At 35.8% G+C, this 22,025-nt stretch overlaps 1 protein-coding gene across 1 annotated transcript; it reads left to right on the top strand.

Moving 5' to 3' along the window:
- Positions 1-300: 300 nt before the first annotated feature.
- Positions 301-20,611, top strand: mtnr1al (melatonin receptor type 1A like). The gene is made up of 2 exons (XM_048177061.1): positions 301-1,028; positions 18,202-20,611. Exons 1-2 carry the CDS (start codon positions 764-766, stop codon positions 18,969-18,971), a joined length of 1,035 nt encoding a protein of 344 aa, XP_048033018.1. The 5' UTR covers positions 301-763; the 3' UTR covers positions 18,972-20,611.
- Positions 20,612-22,025: the final 1,414 nt, after the last annotated feature.

Genomic DNA, 22,025 nt, shown 5'->3' with positions numbered 1-22,025 from the left:
AAGTATGTCACAATCTCGATGTTTTTTTTATGTCATATTTTATATTTTTTGTCATAATTTATACTTTTTATGTCAAAATTAAGATTTACCAAAGCATGATTTTTTTTTTATGAGGCTGAAATTGACTTCCAAGAGCACCAACATTTCTAGAGTTTTTCCCGAACATTTTTAGTGCAGCTTCACGCCAGCAGGGTCAGACCCCCTCCCGCCCCACCTGCTGATTGAAACATGACAGTGTGCTTTCACTGCGCGCGCCAGGCTGGAGCCATCAGGTGCCCTCACATGATCAGCACGAGCATCCTCAGCATCAGCATCCAGCTTCACACAAAGGCAACACAAGTCAGAGCACGTGCGGATATAAATGAGACAGGTCTCTGGATCTCCAACTGCGCCTCACGATGAGGGAACTTTTGAAGTTTGGGAGGTGTTTATCCACCCTTGTTGCCTATTTATTTCCCGGCGGCAGCATTGTGAATGAGGGACGAACGGTTAAGAAGTGAATGAATGGACTTATATTTTATGTATCAGATTTATGAATGGGCGTCTTGGCAAGCACAGCGCGCTTCATAAGTTTTCATGTTCGCCCAAAGAGACGCTGGATTACAAATTTGTCTAAACAAACATCGCCGCAATTTTATTTAAACCTGTACTATTTTTTTCTCTCATTTACAAATTAACTCGAAATCAACTCGAAACCCCTCCATGGCAGCTGTAAGAGCGCGCGACTGAACTGGCGCACTACCCGCAGCTGCTCGGTGTCTGGATGCGCGCGCTGCGCGATAGATACCCGTGGCACGGAGGACTGGACCCCTCACCGCTGCCCTGCGATGATGAACTGAGGATGGTGGAGGGAACGGACGCCCCTTTGAGGAACATTTCGACAGGAAATCAGGACAGCAAGTACCTCTCTTTCCCCTGGGTGGTGACTTTACTCTCCAGTGTTCTGATCACCACGATTATAGTAGATGTTCTGGGCAACCTGTTGGTCATTGTATCAGTCTTCAGAAACAGAAAGCTCAGGAAGGCAGGTAAATGTCTCTATAATTCATCATGCTGACATGTTTTATTAGCAAGGGCTTCTGAACTGACATTATTAGAGATGTCTCAGATTGATCAAGAACAGAATATGGTTTTATTTCTGACAGAATAGTCAATAAATAATCATTAACGAAAAATATGCATTATGAATATTTATTATTATCACCTGGTTTGCTGGTCTTTAAACCTGAGCAACTAAAAAGTGCCCAAATTCCCTCTAAAACAAGAGCAGATTGACCAGTAAGTCCAGCAAACCGATTTATTTTATTCAGCAGGGTCATTATTATTATTATTATTCATCTTTTGGTAACACTTCATTAGTTAACTACATTAGTTAACATGAACTAATAATGAACTGCACTTCTACAGCATTTATTAATCTTAGTTAATGTTAATTTTAACATTTACTAATACATTATTAAAATCTTGTTAACATTAGTTAATCCAACTAACATGAACAACTATATTTTCATTACTAACCTTGACAAAGATTAGTAAATACAGTAACAAATCTATTGCTCATGGCTAGTTCTGTTAGTTAATACATGAACTAATGTTTAACTAATGAACCTTATTGTAAAGTGTTACCCATCTGGTTAAGCTTCTTATTCTTAATAATAATAATAATAATGCTAACAACAACAATAATAGGTTATTAATATGCAATACTAATAATATTTATGCACAATTGTTTTGCAAGCTAAATGGTCACACATTTTCATCATTGTTTTGGTCTGTTTAACTGTTAAGCTACAAATAAACTTTAATGAATGAATGGCAGAAAAACAATTAACTATGCAAATGTCGGCAGACCCGGGTTCGAGTCCCGCTTAGAGCGGACAGGTTCGCTCAAACACAAACAACGCATTTGCACAGCAAATAGTGATCATCATGATTTCCATTGCGTCAAATAGTAGCTTTCATAGAAGTGATTATTGGTCTGTCTCTGCTCATTTTCTTTTCAAAGATTCAGAGACAGAGTGATTGACTCATCAAAGACTTGCAGACCATTATGATCACATGATGTGTCAAACTGAAAACAAGCATGGTGGTATGCAGCTGCTGTATGGATGCTGCCCTGTTTACATTGTCATTTTCAGTCTGTGGATAACATCTCAATCTACCTCCGGCCACTGGTCTTATCTCGCCTGACCTTTTCCGTTTGGAGATTTAAACTTTAAGGGTTTTTTAATGTACAGTCATTTTGTCTGACCAACTAATGATTGACCTTTAAAAGAAACAAGCACTGAGAAACTGTGAAGACAAATGAGACACTTTTCCTAATGATCTTCTTTTTTTTGCATGAGAAATAAAACAGAGCTTGAACCAGTCACATACAGATCTTAATGCAGCATGTGTAGTCTTATAGATACTAACTAAATATTTCCACACAGAAATATGCTCTTGTGATGTTTAATTCTGTCGATTGTACTCCCTGAAGGAACAACACTACAAACTGTGGTTTGTACTGTCAGTGTTTCCTCTTATATAAAGCCATTTTAATGCAAAAGCTTGCAATGCTGCTGCTAGTGAGATGGGTTCATGAACTGCTGACACACCTCCAGTAATTAGAGCTCTAGTGTTTTCACTGCAATGTGATGTGTGCGGTTGTTGTAGAGATACCACAGCATATGCACATCATATGATCTCTTGGTAAATCCCTTCATTTTTTTTTTTTTTTTTAGCCCTGACATAAGTACACTACAAAACATTTTCTTCATCAGATTTTCATCATGTTTTGAGTAAAAAATATCTAAATATCCTTAAAGGGAAAATGAAAATTTAAGCCATCCTAGGTGTATATGACTTTCTTCTTTCAGCCAAACTTAATTAGAATTATATTAAATAATATCCTTTCTCTTTCCAACTTTGTAATGGCATTTAATAGTGCCAGAGTTTTTGAAGCTCCAAAAAGCACATCCATCCATCATAAGGTAATCCATCCAACTCCAGTGGATTAATAAATTGCCTTCGGAAGTGAAGCGGTGGGTTTTTGAAGAAGAAGAAGAGGAAGTTTTATTTATATAGCGCCTTTCCATAGCTCAAGGTCGCTTCATATAGCGCTATACAATACATTTGCACATCCACATACACAATACAAACACATAAGGCCAGATATAGCCACATTATCCAAAATGCATATTGAAAAGATACGCTGAGTCTTTAAGGTAGGCAAAGATGATATATTATGAAGTGTAAGGGGTAGTGAATTCCATAATGTAGGAGCATTAACACTAAATGGCCTACCACTAGGGGTGTTCGATTCCAGGTTTTTTGGAGTCGACTCCGACTCCCGACTCCCACTGTAGGAATCGACTCCTCGACTTCATCTACTGTATATCAAAAAAGGTCATAAATAAGCCGAGATGGCAGTCCTTACACACTTAATTTATTTTTCCCCGACGCAAAGCCTTAAAATCCCCTCATTAACCCTTTCGAGCGTGATCTAACTGTCCCCCCAGAGTGAGTTTTTTTTAAGGCGACCGTTATTTTAGAACCTTTGCCTTTAATGTTTCCATAGCGACGCGTCATGCGTGTCACGAGCGCTGAACGCAGCCACAATAACACCGTATGACAGATGGATCGCTATTATTTTGTTTTTCCTTGTTTATTTAAAATATTCACAAACTTGCTTACCATGTCATTAACTATCTGATATTCCGATCCTCAAATATGTGTAAGTGAGTGTGTTTTGTCATTTAAAAGCCTTTATAGATGATCTTTATCTTGATCTATAACGCGAGATGGGCGCCGCCATCTTAGTTTGCCCCGCAGTTCGCAGACTCCTGTCAGTCGGATTTATAGCACGTGAATTCATCAGTTTCTCCCGAAATATATGCAAGTAAGTGGCTGGTGAACTGGAAGAATAATAGAGTAAACTTTGTAGTTACTTGGGCCCATTATGTGTGTCTGATATGAATAAATGTCGGCAAATTGTATTTGAATGGATTGTTATTGCTCCTTCCACTGATGTCTGACATCAGTGTGTATTTTATAAACTCTAAATATATTGTTTTAATGGTGCTTATGCGTATTTAAATGTCTGAAACCTTAAAAGAAACGTTATGTGGCTGAAAACACTGCATAGTTGTGATATGACAAGAGCTCCGCGCGTCCGTCTCGCAGCCAAAGCGCGAAAGCACAGTTTGAATCTGGCAGTTATGTGACGTTGCTGAGCGTTCGAAATCCCATATGTGAGACCGTACCACTCAAAGGGTTAAAACAAAACACGATTAGCGAGACTGTCCAAATTAGTCCAATTTAGAGATGACTTGATGAGTAGCCTATGTTGCTAATTACCGATACCTAATTTTACCGAGAGAAAAGTCACGAAAAACATCTGTGGTCGAATATTATGTCAGAATTAAATAGACGAGAAAACAAGGATTCTTTAATGAATTCATCTCATTATAATGGTCGGGGGATGGCGCTAAACGCACTCATTAGGTGCGTCCCAATTCGCGTACTTGTGCACTATTCTATGACGTTTTTAATTATAAATAGTACAAGTAGTGCGTTCACACTGAAAATTCCAAAAAGAAAAAGTGCACTTTTAGTGCACCTTTGGTGCACTAAATTAACGGAAAAAAACGAAGTGTGGAATGTTGGACACTTCGTGCACTCAACTGTCGCAGCTTGAATTACGTAGAGGAGGGGGAGGGGGTATCGGACTCCATTGTTAAATGACAAAATAACCTTATACAATTCATGCACTACATGGATGAGTGCATAGTGCACAAGTACATAGTGTATAAGTGTGTAGTGTATAGTGCGTCATTTAGGACGCAACTATTGTCTTAAAAGTGCTTGGACACGAGAGTTAAAGATACTAAAATTAATACAATACATAAAAAATTCATACAATGTACACTTATTAATGTGTTTATTGTTGATGTGAGTTTTTTATTATTTTTATTTATGGTTAGTTTAATGAACATGGTAAACTATGGAAAATCAAATCTATATTTATTGCAATAATATAAGCTACCATCAATACTAAAGCTGACACGGAGGTATGTATAATTACAAACTAAAGTCACTATGACTGTTATCAATTTTTAAAGTGAGCTACATAAATGTATGTGACAAAGTTTCTGCGATGGCTCTCTGACGCGATTCGTCAGTGTCCGAATTCCTCGCTTCATTTCGTTCACTCCTTGCTTAGTGCACTTAACCATAGACATTATGCACTTTACTGCCATGCATTAGGCTATGGATTCAAGAATCAGTAAACAAGTGACCGATTCTGGACACAGCAACAGAGTTGACACCGAGAGTCGATTCTTGTGCTGGAGTTGACCCCGACTCTGGGCTCCCCATAACTACCTACCACCAACAGTGGACAGCCGAAAACGAGGAATGGACAAAAGACCAAGCTCAGATGATCTGAGGGACCATTATGGGAGTAGGAGTTGATTAGGTCAGACAGATATGGAGGTGCAAGACCATTTAATGCCTTAAATGCTAGATGTAATATCTTAAAGAGAATACGTGATGCCACAGGTAGCCAGTGAAGATCATGCAGTAGAGGAGTAATGTGAGCAGAACGCCTGCTAGAGGTGAGAACTCTTGCTGCTGAGTTTTGAACATACTGTAACCTTGAGGTTTTTAGGCAGACCAAGAAATAGAGCATTGCAATAATCCAGACGTGATGTGATTAATGCATGAATTAAGATTTCAGCATCAGCTAGAGTGAGAGAAGATCGAAGACGTGCAATATTACGAAGATGGAAAAAAGAGTTTTTAACGACAGAAGAAATATGAGAGGCAAAAGATAGAGATGAGTCAAATATGACACCAAGATTACGAACAGATTAAGAAGGCTTAACATGAACCCCGTCAACTTCAAAGGACAGGTCCAGCCTTTTGACTGAGGTAGCAGAGCCAATCATCAATATTTCAGATTTGTTTTTATTTAGTTTAAGAAAATTCAAGGACATCCAATGCTTGATATCCCTGATGCATGCAGTAAGTGAGTCAGGCAGGGATAGTCTATCAGAGCTGGTGGTAAGGTAGATTTGAATGTCAACAGCATAGCAATGAAACTGAAGTCCATGCATGCGTATGATGTCACCAAGTGGAGAAATACAGTGGCGTGAAAAAGTATGTGAACCCCTTGCAGAATCTGTGAAAATGAGAATTATTTTAATAAAATGAGAGGGATAATAAAAAATGCATGTTATTTCTTGTTTAGTACTGTCCTGATAAGATATTTTACATAAAAGATGTTTGCATTTAGTTCACAAGACAAAACAATAGCTGAATTTATTAAAAGAACCCCATTCATAAGTATGTGAACCATTGATTCTCAGTACTGTGTGTGGTTACCTGATGATCCACGACTGTTTTTATGTTTTGTGATGGTTGTTCATGAGTCTCTTGTTTGTCCTGAGCAGTTAAACTGAACTCTGTTCTTCAGAAAAATCCTCCAGCTCCAGCAGTGAATGAATGATTTTGAGATTCATCTTTTCACACTGAGGACAACTGAGGGACTCAAACTCAACTATTAAAAAAGGTTCAAACATTCACTGATGCTCCAGAAGGAAACACGATGCATTAAGAACCGAGGGGTGAAAACTTTTGAATTCAAATATCAAGGTAAATTGTACTTAATTTTTCTGCCGGGAAACATGCAAGTATCTTCTGTTGGTTCCGAAGGGCAGTACTAAATGAAAAACAATGATATTTAAACATAATAAGAAAAATTGTGACATCTTCATCCTGTTCAAAAGTTTTCACCCCCCGACTCTTAATGCATCGTGTTTCCTTCTGGAGCATCATTGAATGTTTGAACCTTTTTTTAATAGTTGAGTTTGAGTCCCTCAGTTGTCCTCAGTGTGAAAAGATGAATCTCAAAATCCTACAGTCACTGCTGGAAAGGGTTCAAATCAGGGCCGGGTCTAGGGGGGGGCTAGGAGGGGCAATGCCCCCCCAGATTTCTCTTGTGCCCCTCCAAAATCCCCAGGATACTCGTTGTACTCGTTGTCAGGATACAAAATGTAAAAAATATATCAACACTAAATTAGTTACATACGCAAATTACTAGAAACATTGTGCAGTTGTATTTTTCTGGCGCCTCACGGCGCGCATCCTTTTACAGTTCTCCCTCACAGACGTGCTCAGCACTTCAGGTGCTCACACCATGCTAGAGTTGCCATAATTACAAGATTTCAACTTGTAAAAAGCATTCATGTCCTCATCCACATCCTTTTTCTAAAAAGTTTTCCAAGACTTTTGCACACCTTATCTGATCACTTCTCAAGACAGCCATTGACGATCACATGAGCAGATGACATGCAGCTCCTTCATAAATGCGCTCTAGTCTCTATTTAAACGTGCACACACCATTAATATATTGCTACACGATCATGGAACACTTGAGAATTTAGCTTGGAATTTTAAAAATGTGATTTCCAAGTTATGAAAAATCTTGAAAATGAATAAATTAAAAACTAAAAAAAATATAGATGTAACTATTCTAGTAAAATATAAAATAGTTTTGCTCAGTTATGTTCAGCTCTAGAATATCAGCATATTGCGCTATTTGTTGAATAGTAGCCTATTATTTGTTGTGATAATACCTTCAGAATCTGCAAAATATCAATAATTTAAAAAATAAATAAATAAGTGAGATCAAAAATAGTTTTTTATTTAGCACTGCAACAAAAATGTATTATTATGAGATGTTTACATATAGTCCACAATATATAATATCTCCCTTTACACAAATTAAGCAGTTCAAAAGTTTACATACACTTAACTTATTCTCAGTACTGTGTGTCATTAATTTACGATTGTTTTTATAATTTTCTTTATGATAAGATCCATGTTTGGGACTCTCCTCATACCCAGCTGTTACAAATGGTGAAAACATTTACTGATACTCCAGAAGGAAACAATGCATTAAAATTCAGGGAGTATAAACATTTGCACAGGATGGTTTATTTATTTATTTATTTATTTGATAGGGACAGTGTGTGTTAATGGACAGACATGATAGTACATGAATGTAAACACACCGGATTGTAGCCAAAGGCTAATTTCCATCCGTTGTCCCAGGTTGGGGGGTAAATTGTTTTTATTTTGTCTTCTGGAAAATGTTTTATGAAGCTTTTTAAGGATAGAACTAAAAAAAAAGTAGATCTTTAAATAAAATAAGAACTTCCAGTCTTATTCCAGTCAGAGTTTCCAGTCATCCTGTTAATAGGTTTACAACCTACTGGCTCTCTTGTTGTGTTGTGTTGTCTTGGGCATCAGTGAATGTTTGCAGCTTTTGATCATCCAGGTAACAACACACACTATTAAGAATCAAGCATATAAACTTTTGAACTGGATCTTTTATGTAAATTCAGTTACTATTATGTCTTGTGGTTTTTATTTTTATATAGCCAAAATAACTGAGCACAACTCTATAGAAATTAACCCAAAATATTGGGGGGAAAGACACGAAAAAGGAAAGAATCATGCAACCAGGTCTTCTAATGCTTTAAATTTCTTCAATGAACCAAGTTGTCTTCTTCCACTTTTAAATTTTACCATTCTTAAAGATTTAGAGTAAATCCAAAATTCTTTCTGAAAAACAGAAAACGATGGCTTTGTTTTAAGGAACTTACAGTAAATTAATATAACATGAATATAACATTTTCCCAAAATGAAAATATTGTTCAGTAGAAATTGAATGTGTACATCTTCCATTATTATACCAAAAGTTATGTAATTTTTAGAAAATGTTTGTATTAATTGTAATTTTAAGCTATTTGTATTAGACCAAAAGTCTCTAAACAGTCTAATTAAGCAGTTGTACTAACTAAACATTCAAAAAACAAATGTACTGTTGTTTCAATTTCAGAATCACAGAAAGTACTTTTGTGATTAATATTAAATCTGAAGCTGTTATTAATCTGAAAAATCTGAAAAATGGAGCAAATGCTGCCCCACCAAGTTTTCGAAATGCCCCCCCAGTCACGCAATCCTAGAACCGGGCCTGGTTCAAATATGCAAAAATGCTTGAAAACTGATGAATCTGCAGGAGCTGGAGGATTTTTCTGAAGAACAGAGCTCAGTTTAACTGCTCAGGACAAACAAGAGACTCATGAACAGCCATCACAAAACGTAAAACAGTCGTGGATCATCAGGTAACCACACACAGTATTGAGAATCAATGGTTCACATACTTATGAATGGGGTTATTTTAATAAATTCAGCTATTGTTTTGTCTTGTGAACTAAATGCAAACATCTTTTATGTAAAATATCTTACTCAGGACAGTACTAAACAAAAAATAACATGCATTTTTAATTATCCCTCTTATTTTATTAAAATAATTCTCATTTTCACAGATTCTGCAAGGGGTTCACATACTTTTTCATGCCACTGTATAAACGATAAACAGAAGTGGACCCAGAACTGAACCTTGAGGAACACCCTGTGAGACTGGAGCAGTGGCAGATTTATTCCCTTGTATGGTGATTGACCCTTTTCTGTTGCTGATGTAGGAAATGAGCCAGTGAAAGAGCTGACCGATATCAGAAAAGCGAGAGATGAGTATTTCATGGCAGACCGTGTCAAATGCAGAGCTTAGATCAGGAAGAATCAGGATGTTTATTAACCCAGAATCCATGGACAGAAGAATGTCATTAACCACACGAAGAAGAGCAGTTTCAGTGCTATGTGAAGAGCGAAATTAATTTGACTGAAAAGGTTTAAAAAGGCCATTAGCATTTAAGGAAAATCTCAATTGTGAAGCCACAGCTTTTTTAAGAATTTTACTTAAGAATGGTACATTTGAGATTGGCCTGTAATTGTTCATTGGCCCGTTTTTTTTAAGAATGGGAGTCACTGCAGCCATTTTTAATTCTGCTGGAACAATGGCAGATGCTAAACTATGGTTTATCATATGTGTTATGAAAGGTTCAACCTCAGGAACACACATCTTAAGCAAAACAGTCAGTGTAGGATCAAGCTGGCAGGATGTGGAATAAGACTTCACAATTAGATCACTTATGGCAGCAGAAGAAATGAGAGTAAAAGCAGAGAGAGAGTCAGCTGACATCAAGTGTTCATTTGAGTCAGATGTATAAGGGGTGGATTCATCGATTGACTTCAATTTGTCTGAAAAGTAATGAGAAAAATTATTCACAGCACCTCAGAGCCACAAATAACATGTTGTGGAGGGTAAGTGAGTTTGTTGACCATAGCAAACAGAGATCTGGACCTGCATTCTTAATAGTAGAAGAGAAATATGAGGATCTTGCAGCATTGAGGGCTGTACGGTAGTTGAGCAAATGTTCTTTCAAAGCCAAAGAGTTTTTGTTAGAAAAATGTGCATATTTAAAACTTTATTTAAAAAATTTTAAACTATAATCACTGGCTTCAGACAACAGCCGTACATGCGTACAGGTGACCTCTGACCCGAAGTACAACGTAGCCCCTCTTCTCCGATTGTGTTCGTCTGACAAAAGACAATCATATACACCTAAGATGGCTTGAAGGTGAGGAAATTATGAGATGATTTTCATTTTTGGGTGAACTATTCCTTTAAATCAAGATAAATTTACTTGAGAAACAGAACTGTGTATATAAGAACACTTATTATCTATATAGTTTATTTTTTTCTTGCCCCACTAGCAAACACTCACAAAATGTTGTTAGATTTAAGCTGAAAGCAACAACAAATTTGCTAATGAGGTACACTGTTAAAGCTTATTTTCAAAGCTGTAATTAAAACAAAAAGATTATTGCAATACATTTTAAAGAAAAAAATAATTCAGTCATGTTTAGATCAGTGTTATTTTGCAATTATTTGTAATATTTACTAGCAATTGCTGAGTAAAAATTGTTTCAAAGTAAATCCTACACCATTTTATTTTTCAGTGTACAAAAAAATAAAATAACCAAACAATAATTTAAGATATATCTTAATATCCACAAAAAAAGATTTTTGTTTTTGTTACAGAAAATACATTTTTTGCATTATATAGCAATGACCAGACAATACTCTCCATAAGGCACTATATGGCTCTATGTAGGTCTTTAAATGGGTTTTCATTGTAAACACTTACAGGTGAAGCTGTACTTATCTCGTCACTTGATGCTCAGTGAGGGAAGATCCATTACAGATAGTGGATCTGGATCAAAGCTAATATGTGATAAATGTGATGATTTATTCCATCACAGGCCCTGACATTTCAGACTGATGCACAAGTGACAAAATTCAATTTGTATTCCATTTCCATCATATTCATCAATAGCCAAATTAATTTATAGCTCTTAAATTTAAAATATTCTTGACTTCTGTTCTTGTGACATTGAAGTCGTCATCTTTATTTAAATAGCACTCTTTACAATTAGGGGTGTGTTTCCCAAAAGCATTGTTACCCAACTAAAGTCGCAAGTTCTGTTGTTACCAATGTAGTTGAACGATTTGGCATTAATTCCAGCGAACATTCGCAAACAAGTGGTTAGAAGCATAGTTTCTTGGTAAAATCACATGTGGACAACATTCAGTACATTCTATTTCATCTCATTTAAATACATAAACATTTCAGTATATCGTCTTTGAAATTAAATGCATAAGGAAACCGCGGAGTATAACATACCTGTGATGAATCAAACAACAAAACAACAGGGAATGGAAATGGTGAAGTAGTTCTCAGTTCCTTACACCAGAATGCCAGAGAAATTATCTTGTGGAAAAAGCTGCTGACTGAATGAACCACAGAAATATTGGGAATAAAGTGTACGCCCAGTACTGCATGTTAACGTGATTTAAAAATTACCTGTTTTTTATTGTTTATGTAAATTATATACCAAGTTCTGTCATGAAACTCTAGATGGCACATGCGATCCTTAATGCAACCTGCCGACAATTACATCGTTAACCACATGGCACAAGTTGATTGGTTCCTGTTGCAATTGCAGCATTTAAATAGTTGGTCAGTGTTTACTTGTTTGCAGCATGCTTTCAAAGTTCCTCAGAAACCCTCCACCTTCCCCAGCTCCACCTGTATAGATCTGATAATTTCAGGTAATAACTTATTTATGCAACAGTAGTATGTCTTAGACATGCTCACAGCAGCATGTCTGTGTATGTATTGGCAGTAGCAAACCTCTGTAAATAATAACAGAATCAATGATGCAAATTTTAATGCAAATACGGCTGTAAAGAAGCTCTAAAAAGACAATAGTGTCATTATTCAGCTCAAGTCAGTTCAATGTTGATTCAGTTCAGTTCAATAACAGTGTCAATTCTGCAAAATTCATCAATTGTGAAACAAATTCAATTTCAGCTGTAAAGCAGCTCTGCAGTACACAATAGTGTCATCATGATGCAGCTCAATTCTCATTTTGATAGTGTCAGTACAGTCAAATTGATAATATTCCCGTATATGAAGTGTCTTTTAAACCCCAACTAAGCAAGCCAAAGGCGACTGTGGCAAGGAACCTAAAGTCCATCAGGTGACAGAAATGTAGAAAAAGCTGAAATGGTCCACAGAATGTACCTCCAAGACAGCAGAGTTCATATGAAGAACAATCCAGTCCATCTAAATTCACACACGTCCATCAGTAAAAATCTACTACTTTGATCATCTAACTGAACTCCCAGAACAACACTGAGAGCTTGTTTCAGAATGACAGCCTGTAGGCATGAATTTACATGTGTCCTGTCATCACAGATATCTGTTGAGCGAGACGAGGTGATCTGTGAATTAATGGTGTAGTGCTATCTGTGCAACAAAGAAAAACTTTAACACCCCACACAGCAAAATCTCCAGAGTTAAATCAACTCTGCTCAGAGTACATATGGTCCCTCTCTAAATAGTGTTAAAATAACACTGAATCAGAGTTAAAGTTAATGAGATAATTAAGCAATTAATTAAGTGATGATTGTTCATTAGTGATGAACACCTGCTGTTAACAAGCAGAATCACTAAAGAAAAGAGAAACACAAGAACTACAACTGACTTCAGTCACAGTCTTATTAATTGCTTAATTATCTCATTAACTTTAACTCTGCTTCAGTGTTATTTTAACACTATTTAGAGAGGGACCATATGAACTCTGAGCAGAGTTGATTTAACTCTGGGGATTTTGCTGTGCACAAGACCAGAACTACAGTTCCTGTGTTGTCGAATCACAACACAGGAACCGCTGGCACAATCAGAACTCGTTACGTATTTCTGAAGGAGGGACTTCACAGAACAAGGAAGTCATCAGCCCGTTTTTATGACAGTGGAAACAGCGGTATACAGATAAGTAAATTATGTGAAAAATACTGTGTTTTTTTACACGCGAAACATGAACACATGTTATATTGCACACTATAAACACAATCAAAGCTTCAAAAAAACACGAAAAACGTGACCTTTAAGGTTTTTGATGAAAACATTCCAGGATTATTCTCCATATAGTGGACTTCAATGGGCACCAAACAGTTGAAGATCAAAATTAGTTTCACTGCAGCTTCAAATTGTTCTACACAATCCCAGATGAGAAATAAGGGTCTTATCTAGAGAAATCATTGCTCATTTTCTGAAAAAAAAGTTGTAGCCATAAATGCTCATCTTGAACTAGCTCTCTTCTTCTTCTCTATTTGAATTCCAGTAGTGTAGACGCTGCTAAGTGTATTACTGCCCTCCAGAGGTCAAAGTTTGAACTAATTTTTATATGCAATATGCTAGTATATAGATAAGACCCTTATTTCTCATCTGGGATTGTGTAGAACAATTTGAAGCTGCAGTGAAACTAATTTTGATCTTCAACTGTTTGGTGCCCATTGAAGTCCACTATATGGAGAATAATCCTGGAATGTTTTCATCAAAAACCTTAATTTCTTTTCGACTGAAGAAAGAAAGACATGAACATCTTGGATGACATGGGGGTGAGTAAATTATCAGGAAAAGTTTATTTAAAAGTGGACTAATCCACTTTTATTTTTTTGGACTTTAACCCTCTGGAGCCATATGGATTATGAAGGATGGATGTGCTTTTTTGGGCTTCAAAATCTCAGGTACCATTCACTCCGATTATAAAGCTGGGAAGAGCCTGAATATTTATTAATTTAACTCCGATTGAGTTTGACTGAAAGAAGAAAGTCATGTACACCTAGGATGGCTTGAGAGAGAGTAAATTATGGGATAATTTATATTTTGGGTGAACTATCCCTTTAACATGTTCTTTACTTCACCCAAACAGACAACTGTCTGAGCATCTTCTCTTAATATGAAACACAGCGGTAGCAAATAAAGTAACAACTACTGTATTTATTGAGTCAGTGGACAAGCAGAAGATAAGACTCTCTGGTTTGAGCAATACCAGTAAGTGAACTAAAATATCAAAAATGTTAAATGTGATACCAGCACTATAGGATGGTTAAAATAATTTGCAATAACTGTGTTGTTCACGTACGAGCCCTGTCGACACGTGGGAGATTAACACAGCTGGATGTGAGGTGTGTGCTCAGTAATTCAAAAAATTCAATTCATTGCCTCGAGTCACAGAAGTCAATGCAGCACTTGTTTAATGGAGCATCTATACCTGGAGTGTTGAAACGTGCCTTTTAAACAGATATTGAAATACAAAATAAAGCAATTTCATTAGTGTGATGATGTTAATCAGAATTTTATTATGAAAAGAAGCCCCCATAAGAGATACCACACTAGCACTCATGTGTTCAAAGTGCTCAGCAGGCATGGACACAATTTAATTTTGTTCGATTTTATAGGCCTTTTAATGTTGTTACACAGAACTAGCAAATCCTTTCATTAATGTGAACAATTTTTCGCTACATGTGCTACATTGTAACGGAGCATGAAGATGTTGCTCAAACATTACGAGATCTAATTATACTGTGTAGGTCATTGCTTTGAACCTCCTGGATTTGTCTACACAGTTTGATATTGATATTTACTGCATATTTGTTTGTGACTCATATCAAGCACATCTATTTGTTTTGGGCTTATCACACAGACTAGGTTTTGTCTCTGGCATTCATGCAAAAGTACAGAATGATAATCCACACATGGAAAGGTTGTTAATTTCAGTCACACAACAGAGGCCAACAAGAGACTTTACCATCCCAGTGTAAGACTGTTAACTGCTAAATGAGGTGATTTATATGATCACACACTGTTTTCACATATTCAGTCAGGTGTTTGGCAGTTTCTCTATTGCATTACACAGAAAACATATACTAAGTATATGAATTCAAATGCTTCTAACTTTGCATGCTCGATTTAATGAGTCATTGCATTTTGAAATGTATCTATAATACCTGGAGAAAATGATCTCAATGGCATGGATACGCAATTTAAAATCTGCCATCTTTGTTCACGGATGCTTATTTGAGCTCGAGCCATTCATGCCTTGTAACCAATTACTCTGAATGTGTTTTTTTAATTAAAAAGTCAGTATAAAAGGCTTTTTGGTCCAGATGGTGAAGTTACAGCATCTACCAGTGGGGAAAACTCGCAAACATGCTAACTTGGCTTTAAAACAACATGGATTGTTAAAAACACTTTACGAATAAAAAACGGACAAACCTTGCATTCTCAGAGTTTTCACAAGGGGCGCTATAGCGAGAAATAGTGTGTATCGTCTTCTTTTATTATCATGGCAGTGTCATGCAAGAGCCTACTGCACAGAATCCAATGACTGAGTTATTTGAAATAACAGGAATCACTTTTACGGTGTTTTTATTCTTAATCATGAGATTAATGCTTTTAAATTACACATCAAACTCTAAAAAAACCTCTTCCAAGGATTGGGTCAAAAAATTGAACCAAATGGTTGGGTTTGCCCATATTTGACCCACATTTGGGCTGAAAAACCCAGCATTTTTAGAGTGACAAATTATACCTGTGACCCTACAGAGGACAAGCATTTTGGAAAATGGATGGATGAACCAATGCCATCTCACGACCAATTTGTATGTATTTTGCGAGGTGGCTAACTCGTACAAATTCATGTGATTTGTCTAAACCCCAGTGACAGGTAGGTTTAGCAGGGTTAGGTGTAGGTCATTTGGACGAATCCATACGAATTTGGCAACTCGTAAAATACATGTGATTTAGCAGTGAGACGAAGTGAGATCGTACGAATTATCCACCTCGTAAAATATGAATGAATTGCTGTGACATCAGGTTGGATGAACACATTAGTAAACCTAAAAATGGTCAAATTAAACATTTCTTTTTTTTTTTTTTAACATTAACGGTTGGGTTGAAAATGGACCCATTGACTGGGTTGTTTTAACCCAGTGGTTGGGTTAAATGTTTGACCAACCTACTGGGCAGTTTTATTTAACTCAAGTATTGTTTAAAAATGACTATATGGCTTACTTAAAATATGTTGGAAATTAAAAATCAGACACATCATTTCTAGAGGCAACAATACGGAAGAGGATTAGGGCCAAGCAATAATAAAAAAATAAAACCATCTCGAGATTAAAGTTGTTAAATTACGAGAAAAACTCGTTAAATTTCGAGAAAAAAGTCTAGATAAAATGTTGAGAATAAAAAGTCGTTAAATTATGAGAACAATTCATAATTTAACGAGTTTTTTCTCATAATTTAATGAGTTTATTCTCAACATTTTATCTCGACTTTTTTCTCGAAATTTAACGACATTTTTCTCGTAATTTAACAAATTTGTTCTCGTTATTTAACGACTTTTTTCTCATAATTTAATGACTTTATTCTCAACATTTTATCTCGACTTTTTTCTCGAAATTTAACGACATTTTTCTCGTAATTTAACGAATTTGTTCTCGTAATTTAACGACTTTTTCCTCATAATTTAATGAGTTTATTCTCTACATTTTATCTCGACTTTTTTCTCAAAATTTAACGTAATTTTTCTCGTAATTTAACGAATTTGTTCTCGTAATTTAACGACTTTTTTCTTGTAATTTAATGACTTTATTCTCAACATTTTATCTCGACCTTTTTCTTGAAATTTAACGAGTTTTTTCTCATAATTTAATGAATTTATTCTCAACATTTTATCTCGACTTTTTTCTCGAAATGTAACGACATTTTCTCGTAATTTAACGAATTTGTTCTTGTAATTTAACGACTTTTTTCTTGTAATTTAATTACTTTATTCTCAACATTTTATCTCGACTTTTTTCTTGAAATTTAACGAGTTTTTTCTTGAAATTTAATGAGTTTCTCAACATTTTATCTCAACTTTTTTCTCGAAATTTAAGGACATTTTTCTCATAATTTAACGAATTTGTTCTCGTAATTTAACGACTTTTTTCTTGTGATTTAATGACTTTATTCTCAACATTTTATCTTGACTTTTTTCTTGAAATTTAACAAGTTTTTTCTCGTAATTTAATGAGTTTCTCAACATTTTATCTCAACTTTTTTCTTGAAATTTAAGGACATTTTTCTCATAATTTAATGAATTTGTTCTCGTAATTTAACAACTTTTTTCTTGTAATTTAATGACTTTATTCTCAACATTTTATCTCGACCTTTTTCTTGAAATTTAACAAGTTTTTTCTCAAAATTTTAAAACTTTAATCTCGAGATGGTTTTATTTTTTTATTATTGCTTGGCCCTAATCCTCTTCTGTACAACAATAATAATCAAAAGGTGAACATTAATTAATAAGCAATTTAATAAATGTTTATTGTTTATTATTCATCAAACTTATTAATAAATGTTCATTTCCAACCTATTTTGGGTTCATTTTAAGTAAGCAATACAGTAAATTTGAAACAATAGTTGAGTTAAATAAAACTACCCAGCAGGTGGAGGAAACATTTAACCCAACCGCTGGGTTTGTCCATTTTCAACTCAACTCAGCATTTTTCTCTCTCTCATTCGATGTTTTCATTCGATCTGCTTACACCCCACTGATGGTTAGATTAAGGGATGGACCTTCAAGGGTGGCTTTATTTTCCTTAAAAATGATATGTTTCTACAAATCACATCATGTGAATTCATTCAAAGTCATTCATTTCTCATGAGATCAGGTTGGAGCTATTTGTTTTTTGAAGGCACGTTTGCAATATGTTGTCCAGACATTTCTTTCTATGCTTGAGTTTGTTTCCAGGTCTATTTATGATCTTCTAGAAGAGAATGAAAAGAAAACTCCACACAAAATGTCTGTACACCCTGTTTTCAGCGATCTTTTTCTCTCGTGCTTATACAGGTAATGCCTTTGTGGTGAGTTTGGCGATAGCAGACCTGCTAGTAGCCATCTACCCCTACCCACTGGTCCTAACTGCCATCTTCCACGACCGCTGGATCGCTGGTGATATTCACTGCCAAATCAGCGGCTTCCTCATGGGGCTCAGCGTGATCGGCTCTATTTTCAACATCACAGGTATCGCCATCAACCGCTACTGTTATATCTGCCACAGCCTTAAGTACGACAAGCTCTTTTCCAACAAGAACACAGTATGCTACGTGGTGCTGGTCTGGGCGCTGACTATCCTGGCAATCGTCCCCAATTGGTTCGTGGAGTCTTTGCAGTACGACCCACGCGTCTACTCGTGCACCTTCGCCCAATCGGTGAGCTCGCTCTACACCATCACGGTGGTGGTGGTACACTTCATCCTGCCCATCGGCATCGTCACATACTGCTACCTGCGCATCTGGATCCTCGTCATACAGGTCCGCAAACGGGTCAAGCCCGACAGTCGGCCCAAGATCAAGCCTCACGACTTCCGAAACTTTCTCACCATGTTTGTGGTGTTTGTGTTGTTCGCTGTCTGCTGGGCTCCGTTGAACCTCATAGGCCTGGCAGTGGCGATCCACCCTAGACTCGGTCAAGCCATACCCGAGTGGCTCTTCACAGCCAGCTACTTCATGGCATACTTCAACAGCTGCCTAAATGGTGTTATATATGGAGTGCTAAACCACAACTTTCGAAAAGAGTATAAAAGGATTGTACTTGCTATTTTCAAGTTTAATTGTTGAGTTTTCACAATGAGACAAGCACTGTGTCTTTCTTAACATTTGTAAGTTATTCAAATGTAATGATGCATCTTTTGTCATTTGAATGTTTGAATTTTGTTATACCAAATATGGTCATATTTTGAGTCACTGTATGTACACGCTTAAATTTGCACAGAATTATATATGTTTGAACTTGAGTTTCTTGTTTACATTATCATTATCAAGTTCTTATTTAAATATTTAATTGGCATCTACATGTAAAAGATGGTGTCCTAAATCTAAACAAAACCCTTGATAAAGACTATTTTTAATTAAAATAGTGCTTGAATTGATTTAAAATCAATGTACTGATTTTGTTGAAAATTCAAATGCCTGAAAATGTTTAAATATAATACATTTATATTTATATATTATATTATATTATTACTATTTATTTAAATATTTTCTGAAATGCTATTGCTTTAAAACATGTCATGTGATTTTTTTTTAATGCTGTCTCATTTACATGTTAAATATTTGATTCCACTGGATAAAGATCTAGCAAAACAATTAGTGTTAATGGAGCATGTCAAACAAGTTATTAGGAGAAATGTTGAGATAATTTTCAGGTTATAATTAAGTTCTACATATCATTTAATCTCAATTTAATTAACTCCATTAAATCAATTTTATTAGGGTGACAGAAGTCCCATATTTAGAGAGACTTGATATTTATTTCTTAATAAGAAAATATATCTATCTTATGAATGAATTAAAGTATGTATTAATGAAGATATAGGATATATGAGATTTGAATAGATTACATTTATGAGCATATTTTTGCTGAAGTAATAGGGTTATGCTAAATGAAATTACCTCAATTACAAAAAAAGAGTGTATGATTTATTCTAAATTATTTCACACATATATATATCAATACAAATGAACTGATTCTTGAATGTTTCAAAAATGCACAAACAATATATTAAGTGTTCCAATGGAAAACACTTCCATGCATCCTACAAATATTTGTGTTTTTGTGCGTAAAGGTGGTTGGAAATCATAAAGTGTAATGCTGTTTTATTTGAAATCTCCACTCTGCACATTTTTCTGATCAAATATTTATTAAACAATCATATTTTTATATGTTGACATTCCTATGAATGCACCTGGAATCTGAGTGCTGCATTCATTCCCAGAACAATGTTTAACAGAAATTAAGTCCTAATAAAATTTGATCACTGTGCAACATAAGAAAATATATGAAATATTCACTCCACTGTGGGGAAAGAATGCTGTGTTTTACTTAGAAGTAAAGAAACCTTTTCTGACATATGGTTGTTTTCATAGATGAACACCAGAAGTACATGCTTGGCAAGATGTATGTTGTTACAACAAAGAATAAATACTCACAAGTCAACACACGTTAGAATCGAACCCTTGCCCAGGGCAGTTTTCTTCATGGTGTGCTGCCAGTCATCATTAACCATTCAGAGCAGGTTTGACTATAGATCTCTGACAGGGAGCTTTGTGGGTCAGAAAGGACAAATAGCTTGTAGATGGTAGATTTATGCCTCAGGGCTTCAGAATAAAACAGGGAAACGTCACACAGATGCTGAAGCTCACAGAAAGCCCAAATCACAGTTAAAGGTATCCTACAACACTGCTTAAGCTTTGCTCAAGAGATAGACAGTCAAGTAGCGTCTATGGCTGGACATGATTAAATTGTTCCAGGCAGGCCAATGAACTGAATATATAATTACACATGATATGTGTTAAAGTCGAAGTCGTGAAATCAAAATTGAGCCTATTTACTTTGTTAGTGCATATCGTTAGTCTTGTGGTGAACAATTAATCCGTGATGGGCAGTTTCAAAACACTGCTTTATGAAGCTTCGAAGCTTTACAAATCTTTTGTTTCGAATCAGTGGTTCGGAGCGCATATCAAACTGCTAAAGTCACGCCCCCCAGTGGTGAACCATCGAAATTTCGAAACACTTATGACATAACAAAGCCTCGTTTACTGAAATCACGTGACTTTGGCAGTTTGATACACGCTCCGAACCACTGATTCGAAACAAAAGATGCATAAATCTCCGAAGCTTCATGAAGCAGTGTTTTGAAATCACCCCTCGCTAGATATTGTTGAATAAAGTCGTTATTTTGTTTTTTTGGTGCGCAAAATGTATTCTCGTCGCTTCATAACATTAAGGTTGAACCACTGTAGTCACATGAACTGTTTTAAATATGTCTTTAGTAGCTTTCTGGGCATTTTAAAGTGTTAGTTATCTTATTGTCAATGCAGGCCTTATTGAGCCATCAGATTTTATCAAAAAATATCTTAATTTGTGTCTAAAGATGAACGAAGGTCTTACGGGTTTGGAACAACATGAGGGTGAGTAATTAATGACAGAATTTTCATTTTTGGGTGAACTAACCCTTTAAGATGAGTTTGCTATGATGTAATTTCTTATGACAGGGCTTTCTGTAATCCCTGATTTTGATTGGTCACTGGTACCATTCAGCAGTCAGATATTTCCAAATCATCAACATTGACTATGGCAATACTGGATATAAGTGCACTCATCCTGGTAAATCATTTGATACAATGCACTTATTGTGTACATACATGTTTATACATTGTACTTAAAAAATACCTGCATGTACTGTAACTAATTTCTGTAATTACATCTGTAATTACACTGTTGACCCTTCCCTTAACCCACCCTTAAAGGTGCCATCGAACGTTTTTTTTTACAAGATGTAATATAAGTCTAAGGTGTCCCCTGAATGTGTCTGTGAAGTTTCAGCTCAAAATACCCCATAGTTTTTTTTTTATTATTTTTTTAACTGCCTATTTTGGGGCATCATTAAATATGCGCCGATTCAGGCTGCGCCCCCTTTAATTCCTCACGCTCCCCGCCCACGGAGCTCACGCTTGCCTTAAACAGCATAAACAAAGTTTACACAGCTAATATAAGCCTCAAAATGGATCTTTACAAAGTGTTCGTCATGCATGCTGCATGCATACATCAGATCATATGAGTATAGTATTTATTTAGATGTTTACATTTGATTCTGAATGAGTTTGATAGTG

This window comes from Megalobrama amblycephala, linkage group LG23 (assembly GCF_018812025.1).
Source record: "Megalobrama amblycephala isolate DHTTF-2021 linkage group LG23, ASM1881202v1, whole genome shotgun sequence".
NCBI lineage: Eukaryota > Metazoa > Chordata > Actinopteri > Cypriniformes > Xenocyprididae > Megalobrama > Megalobrama amblycephala.
Note: the sequence above shows the minus strand (reverse complement) of the source record. Positions and strands in the feature narration are given on the sequence as shown.